Genomic DNA, 8,372 nt, shown 5'->3' with positions numbered 1-8,372 from the left:
GGCGGGGGGTGGGGGAGGTGGGATGAAGGCAAAGCACAGAGGATTTTTAGGGAAGTGAAATTATTCTGTATGATACTGTGATGATGGATACATTTTATTTTACTTTGTCCAGACCCTCAGAATGTACAGCACCAAGAGTGAATCGTAACGTAAACTATGGGCTCTGAGTGATGATAATGTGTCAGTGCGGGTTCGCGGCTTTTAGCAAATGTATCCTGCTGAGGGATGTCCGTCAGGAGGGAGGCTGTGCCTGGGTGGGGACAGGGTATACGGGAACTCCCTGAGTCTCCCGCTAAATTTTGCTGTGAACCTAAAACTGCTCTAAAAAAAAATTCATTAAAAAAAAATGAAGCTAAAAAAAAAAGGATACATATCCTTCATATGGAAGCAAGTAAAGGGTAGGCTGGAAGAATTATGTCAATCCATAGGCCACAGATAACTTCATGACCGCATATCAAGCATTTTAAAAGAAAGAAATTACATTTGCAAGAAATAGTTCCACGGGGGCGCCTGGGTGGCACAGCGGTTAAGCGTCTGCCTTCGGCTCAGGGCGTGATCCCCGCATTATGGGATCGAGCCCCACATCAGGCTCCTCCGCTATGAGCCTGCTTCTTCCTCTCCCACTCCCCCTGCTTGTGTTCCCTCTCTTGCTGGCTGTCTCTATCTCTGTCAAATAAATAAATAAAATCTTAAAAAAAAAAATAGTTCCACGGATTTTATGAAAGCTTTCAAGAGGACATTCAAGTTACCTATTTACAAAAAAAGGAAAAACATTAAGAGAATTATTAGGTTATTAGAATGTGTCTGACCTTTCATATGGTAATCAAGAAGGAGTTTAAAGGTTTCTTCAATTTAGGCAAATGGACTCGTAATAACAGGCAGGATATTATGTTACTTAAAGAAATAGATAAGAATTTTATGAGACAAGGTTCATTTCCAATTAGGTTAAACATCAGAAGAAGCATTATTAGAACTTTTATTTCATTTAGCCTGAGACTCCTATGTGAATGATGAAGTTTAAATTGGTTCTAAAGATAATGCTTTTTATGATGAAACAAGAAAAAAACCCCTGATAATGAATATATTTCTGATTAAATCCTCATTCCTCCTGTAACAAGAGAAATTAAACTCTGAAAAAAAGGAAATAAAGCTAGTGTAAAAAAGAAAATTATCACCCTTAAACTCTGACACATGAATAAGAAACGGACACTATGTAAATATCAATGATTTCAGAATGTGAAGGAAAATCATGCAGAAAATGCCTAGTCAATCTGTGAGCAGGAAACTGGAGGAAACCGGACGCGGAGAGCTGAGGGATAAGCATGGGGACATGTCGCCGCCCGCGGGGAAGGCCAGGTTGAAGACCCAGCTCTCCTGATGCCCGTCTCTGACCCTGACCACCACCGGGTGTGTAATGCCAAGAAGAAACAGAAAGAGAAGGTTACCAAGCTTGCCTGCTGCCTATCAGAATACCTACCTCTTGTGCCATAGGTTTTTCTTTATAAAATTAGGTCTTAAGATATTTTTAATGAGTGTAATAGCTAAGATATCTATCTATACACACACACATATATAGATATCTATATATATGATCACTACTTGATAAAAATGATTAATATGAGATTTTCAATTTTCTTCAAAATTGTTGGTATTGCTTAACTTTTTTTTTTTTTAAAGATTTTATTTATTTATTTGAGAGAGAGAGAACAAGTGGGGGAGGGGAGAGGCAGAGGAGGAGGGAGAAACAGCTTCCCTGATGCAGGGTCTGATCCCAGGACTCTGAGATCATGACCTGAGCCAAAGGCAGCCACTTAACTGACAGAGCCACCCAGGTGCCCCAGTATGGCTTAACTTTTAGAAAATGTTCACTTTGGTGCTTTTCATCATATTTAAAAATTATTTAAAAAAAAAAAGAAAGCACACAAAATAATACATTAAAAAAACAAAACAAAACCCAAAACCTCTGTAGGAGATGACCCGAAGAGCCCACCCCCACAGAAGCTCAGCAAACCACCCCCCCGAACCCTGCACTTACTTCTCAGGCTCCCCATGCTGGGCGCAGGGTGAGTCCGGGGGGGCAGCGTGCTGTGGTAGGGCGGGGTGGTGCTGAACAGAATGTCATTGGGCAGGGCTTGGTCAAGTATTGAACTTCGCGAACTGCCGAAGGAAGACCCCCTCCGGTTGCTGCATATGCTCTCATCCGAGAGGGTACGGTAGAGCGAGCGTCGCGGAGACAGGTTCCCATAGAACGAAAACTAGGGGTTTAAACACGGAGGGAGAAGGGGGGAGACAGACATGAAAGAGTTGAAGCATGGAACTGATTGGACTAAATCCGGGGGGTTCACATACCCCTCCCTCACTCTGCTCTCTGGGTTCTCCCTAGGCAGCCGGGCAGGCACTGAGGATTAGCTCAGGAATGCTAAACCTGGTGTGTGGGTCAGCTAGGCACACGCACCAGGGCTCGGGTGCAGTTATTGGATTTTAATGTTTTCCTCCATTGACATTCTGTGAAATATTACCGTGAATTAGACATGCATGGCTTTATTAATTCTGAAATGTTAAATGGAGCCTCCCTAACCTGAGAGCAGTGCCAGCTCCTGGAAATGTAGAAGGTTGCCATTTCTGGCACAGTTATTCAAAAGCACACATAGTGCTGTCTTGATTTTAATTTGAAATGACTACGTTTTCATAGTAGGCAATTTCTGTACCAATCACCTGCATGGAAGGTTCAAGCTCATCTGAATAATAATAAAACTAATTTTGAACACGGTAGCTTTCTAGGCCATGCAAACAGGTTTGAGAAAAATGCTATTGGTCCAGGAAAATCTTCCTGTCTGCTTAAATGTCACAATAGTCCACGGCAATTGTTGAAAATGGACCATAACCGGATCTAAGGGAACCACTGAAGTGATTGTGTGTTAACTCCCAGATAGGACGGGGAAAATTCTTAGTCAAGAAGCAAGTAGTCCAACACTCAAGAAAAATGAAATCAAATCTGACTTTCCAACTTCTTCTGCACCCCGAGCCACATTCCTTTTATATAAACAACAGTAAAAGCCAGAATGTTTGCATCAAACAAATACAGAAGTGGCTGTTTACATTTGTGAGTGCAGCAAGGAGGCTAAAAATATTTCTATTGTATGTGTTCCTTCTGTCAGGCTTGTCCAACTGATGAATGGTAACTGGAATGCGTGCAGACTACAAAGTTAAATTTACACAATGAAAAGAAGGTGATTTGTCTTAGAAGGGGGAAAAAAGACCCACATGCCAAGGAGAAGTTCGTTCCTATAAAAAGAAAAGCTATTTGCACTTTTTGTTCAACGGTCTGCACCCAAGCTTATACAGTACCATATACACGATTTGATACAAGTTTAGAAAAAAAAAAAGGGACTCGTTACGATTGACTTCTTCTGGGATTCCCTCTTCACACACACCAGCAGGTCCTTCAGAACATGATTACAGGCGCATTAGATTAAAGCAGCTTTGAGGTAGTATCTAATTAGAGTGTTATTCTAAGAACACAATTAGGTTAATTGCAGTATTGTTTTATTATAGGGAAGACAGGAGCAAACACACTTGCTGTTTACCCTGATCACAGTCAACATGGCAATGGCTGATTTTTTTTTTTCTTTTCATTTGGACAACAGAGAGCTCTAGATTAGAAGGAAAAAGATCCAGATTCCCTGCCTTCTCTATCCAAGCCAGAAAGCTGCTCTTTCTAACCTCTCCCTGGCTCACTCTGCCAACCGATAGAACAAACCCTGAAGACGGTCAGCGGCGCCCAGACTAACAGGTAATCACGAGAGAGAATGCACTGGGTGGGGGGGATTTCCTGAAACTTCGGGGTCTCTTTAGACCCTTCTTGAGTATTTCTGGTAACTTCAAAGCGTCCCGGAAGTTGCTAACCTTTCTTCGCCCCTCCTCCACTAAGGGACTGTCAGGAAGCATAAGTTTCAGGAAGTCTTCTTTGGACAGCACGTGCTGAGTTTCCGAAGTAGCATCCCCCACCACGGTCTGCTGAGCTGCTGCAGACAAGAGATCCATCTCGCCATATAGCCTGTTGAAACAAACCAGAGGGGAAATTAAGAGCAGGGGTCAGCCTCGCCGTCAAGTGCCTGTAGCCTGAAGGATTGAAATCTGCGGTTCGGACAACCGCACGCTCAGGCGCACGATGCTTCATTATTAAGTCAGTTCATCGTTGCTGCAACTGCGCCAGACCCCCACGTCATTTTACATCTGTGAAAGGAGCTCAACTGCAAACTTAAGAGTTCTGAATAATTCAGAAAGAGATCAGATCCCTGAAGCCCTGGATGGGAAAAAATAGAGCCCCTTCTTTTTTTAAAGGCCATGTCAGAAAACACATTTTCAATAATTCATCAGAGATTATCATATGTCCTTTGCAGGCACACTTCCTTGTGTTTCTTAGAAGCTCGAGAGAGGCTTTCTTTCGAGGCTAGACAGCCACACCCCCACATCTCACCCGGGCGACACGGAGAGAGGCACCCGAGGGAGCCTGAAGTTTACGAGTAATCGATTCCGGCGTGTGCCAAGCATGCTTTATTATCAGCAATTCCGCAAAGCTGTTTGGATAAATAAAGCAGCTGTCTCCTTTAATTATCAGGATATAAAAATGTATTTACGGACACAAAAGACTGTCTCTCAGAATTACGGTTTTCAGCTTTTTCCAGGGAGAAAACCAGGGAGTCATCTTTAAAAGGTTTACTCTGGAAATGCCATCTGAGCAAGCAAACATTCCTGAGGACACAGTGCCTCATCAGTGGCTGTACCGTGGGGCCGAGGTGAGCGGTTCTTGCCGCACGACCTGCTAAGAATCCATGGCCCAGGGCGGCAGGCAGCAGAGGATGACCTGGATGTTACTGTCATGTGTCACTGAGATGACTCTATTTCAAAAGCAGGGCTATCATGCCACAGGGCGACAGCGCACTGGGAAATCACCATAGTAAGAAACTCACGCAGACGTGCTCAAAATTAACAATCATTATCTGGAAGTCTCTGTGGCTTTTGCTTTGGTTCTGAGGTGGGTCAGGTTCAATCAGTGAGGGGTCCACAATATGATTTTAAAGGGATCACTGGGAACTTCAGAGTTCCATGAAACTTCTGGAGGGCATAACCGATTTTCTATTTTATGTCCAATGAGACAGTAATAGTCTGTAATCCTCTGTGGCACAAACACACTGTAGTTGGCTAATCCTTTTCTAAGCATCTTTCAGTGACCTGGTGGAACTCTGTTTCTGCAGTCTGCAGGTGTTAGAGATTCATTACTTCCACAGTAAATGGAGTGTCTCCTTGTTTTAGGAGCCCCTGACTTAGCTGGATGAGGCCTGGGGCACCTGCCCCGTGACAGGCTGGGCATGGCCCACCACACAGACACCTGGCCCACCACACAGACAACCTTATTAATGAGGGGAAGTAACTGCTCTGCTACTAAGATGTGCAAACCCCTTCCTCACATTGCCCCTGAGGTCGCCCTTCTTTGACTGAAAGTCAGTGCCATTAAACCCCTGTGTTAAAACGCACAAACTCTAGGGGGCTCTGGAGAGAAAGATGTCCACACAGGCACCTGTCGCCCTTCCCTGACTCTTTGAGAGCCCTCTGCTCTAACAGAGCTTCCACACACAACTTAAAAGGCTTGGAACGTATTAAAGAGGCAGAAATACCAATGAATCATGGAACTTGACATCGAGAACTAGGGATGTACGGTATGGTAACTAACATTTAATAAAAAAAATGAAATACCAATGTTACCATTAGGAACTTGCATTTATGGTCAAAAAGTGTGGCTATCATTATAAAATTCCTTTCTAAATAACTCATCTGCAATTGCTGACATGATTTTTTTTTTAACAAAAAGATTCCATGTTCAGTTTCGGCATCAATTAATTAATTAATTGAGAAAGCAGTATCAGGCTCTCCTATTTAAGAAGTGGGATCATTTTTTTCAGGGAAAAAGTGATACTAATTCAACAACCAAGGTTAAGATCCAGAAGATCTCTCCGACAATCACCGCAGCCCCCGGGACACCCTCCACACGTGCTGGTGCAGACGGTACTTGCGGACACAGCCGAACATAGGGACCTCATAATTTGGCGCATGGGAGGTTTTTGTTTTGTTTTTTTTCCTTAAGGCTGTCCTTTTAAAAATAAGCAAATGTACGGCGAAATAGCTCTGACTGCCCTTGCTTTACGTCCTTGAAATATGATTTCTTTACCTGTCTTTTCAAAGAGACAGCAGCATAGTTTCCACATGTGCTATAAAATGGGTTATCGGTGCTTTTTTTCTTTTTTCAAACAGGTACATAACATCCCTCCCTACCTGTCCCCATAAAACCTAACAACTGAAAGGGAAATCAAAGTCATGTTAAAATTAGGTAGACTACTTTTACTTTGATGATGTCACTTACACAACAAATTTAAGAAACACACTCACGGACTCTGTGGGAATTCAAATTGTCCTTGAACTTGTTTATTTACAGGCTGTATGTTCGCACCATCAGTAGCACATTACCATGACTTTTCTGTTGCAGGCAGCTTTTTGGATGTAAGAATAAAGAACAGGGATTTCTTTTGATTTAATATGAACCGTCAAGGAAGGAGAAGACTTGCAAAGAGAAACATAAATGTAACATTTAAGAAATTTTACAGAGATGTTTCTAGATTACTCCTTTTTAGAAAATACATTTCTGTGGGTGGAAAAATACATGTGTTTAGTCAATCCCCACAGTGTGTAAGGTTGCCTAGAGACGAGCCGCCGGCCACCTTACCCCTGACACTCAGTCACTTCGGGCTCCTCAGGCGGCGGGCTGCCCTCCGATTTCTTCCAGCCGATGACATACTTGCTCACTGCCCCTTGCCTGTGGTAGGGCTTGGACACGGACCCGGGGACCTGTTGGGCACTGCTGTGAGACACGATGTAGACTTTGGATGTATCCAGAGACCCACTATTTTTGGAACAGTGAGCTGAGGGGCTTCCTGAATGGTGTGAACCACTGGGGAGAAAAACAGACAAAAGCCGTCATACAACCAGATTCTGGCAGTGCTGGCATGCCTCCGGATTCAGAGCCACCGCGCGTTACCCCAGGGATGAGGCAGACCCAGCCGTCCTTCCACCACGGGTCTTGTTAGAATGCCTAACTGTCCATGGGCTAAGGATGCTTGCTGCATGCCTGTGGCTGGAAGGATGTTAAAAACAATCAGAGGAAAATCAGATAGAAACACAAGCAACATACTTAAACTGATGCTTCAAAAAATGAGAAACCCAAAAGAAGGTGCTCGATCTCAGCTGCTGCCAGGAAAATGCCAGTGTAAACCACGAGAGAGTGCCACGGCACACTCACCACACCAGCAACCATGGGGGCATTGGACAGTGAGTGGCCAGTGTGGGCCGGGCTGGGGAGCCATGGGTGCCCTCCCACTGCTGGTAGGAGCGAAATGTGTGTCAGACAGTTTGGAAGGCAGTCAGGGCATGACCCGCGAAGGTGTGCATTGCACGGCGTGTGACCCAGCAATTCCGCTCCTCAGTGGACACCGCAGACAAACCCCTGCACGTGTGCAACTGCAAACAGTGTGGACAGGAGGGCCTATATTAATAGGTCCGCAACGGTGCAACCTGAATCATCAGTAGCGAAATGGACAGCAAATCAATAGACGAGAACGGATAAGGGAATAAGCCACGAATAAATGAACCGAGCCTGCAAACAACTCTGCTGAACCTATCATGTAGAAACAGAAGAGTGATTCCATTTTTAAAGGACGTTTATAAACAGGCAAAATAGCGTTGTTCAGAAACATATGTATTCAGTTCCTAAAACAGTGAGGAGACACGAGGGGAGGATGATCAGGAAAGTGAGTTAGTGGCTACCTCGAGGAAGAAGGGAAGGGGCTGCGGGTGGGCAGGACATGGGGATCTTCTGACACAGAGATGCCAGTTCCGTATCTGGTGGCTGTGGGCATGTTCGCTGTATGACCACACGATATAACAGCAACAAAATGAAATTTAAATCCCTAAAACAAAAAAAAATATATTTTTAAAGCCAGTGGTTAAACGAAGGCCAGAAGGACTCCCCACTGACTGTATAACCACCTCTAGAAATATAAAAGCCTAAAGACCATTTTTAATTCAGGAAGACTGACAATATAACATTTTATGAAAATGGGTAAGACTAGAAATCAGGGGATGACTTTACAAAATGAAAAAAATTAAATGTTTAAATTATGGTAGGCCTCCTGGTATGATGAAATGTAACCTTATTCTGAAACCCCTGATAACCACGTACCTTTCTGAAAAACCTACATAATCAAGCAAGTATCATACGATCCAAGCAGTAAAAAAAAAAAAAAAAAAAAAAAAAAAAA

The 8,372-nt window shown here is 43.7% G+C and overlaps 1 protein-coding gene across 9 annotated transcripts in view; it reads right to left on the bottom strand.

The window, feature by feature from the left end:
- The window catches only part of SIPA1L2 (signal induced proliferation associated 1 like 2), a 240,798-nt gene that overhangs the window by 25,238 nt on the left and 207,188 nt on the right, over positions 1–8,372 (bottom strand). For all 9 annotated transcript variants that reach the window (XM_019797353.2, XM_011222166.3, XM_011222167.3 and 6 more), the window contains 3 exons: positions 6,782–7,006; positions 3,907–4,057; positions 2,036–2,255 (listed from right to left, as the gene is read on the bottom strand). In XM_019797353.2, the coding sequence (XP_019652912.2) occupies positions 2,036–2,255; positions 3,907–4,057; positions 6,782–7,006 (596 nt within the window). The remainder of the gene's footprint in view (positions 1–2,035; positions 2,256–3,906; positions 4,058–6,781; positions 7,007–8,372) is intronic.

This window comes from Ailuropoda melanoleuca, chromosome 6, assembly GCF_002007445.2.
Source record: "Ailuropoda melanoleuca isolate Jingjing chromosome 6, ASM200744v2, whole genome shotgun sequence".
Lineage (NCBI taxonomy): Eukaryota > Metazoa > Chordata > Mammalia > Carnivora > Ursidae > Ailuropoda > Ailuropoda melanoleuca.
The sequence above is the reverse complement of the archived record's forward strand: the minus strand, read 5'-3'. Positions and strand labels throughout refer to the sequence as shown.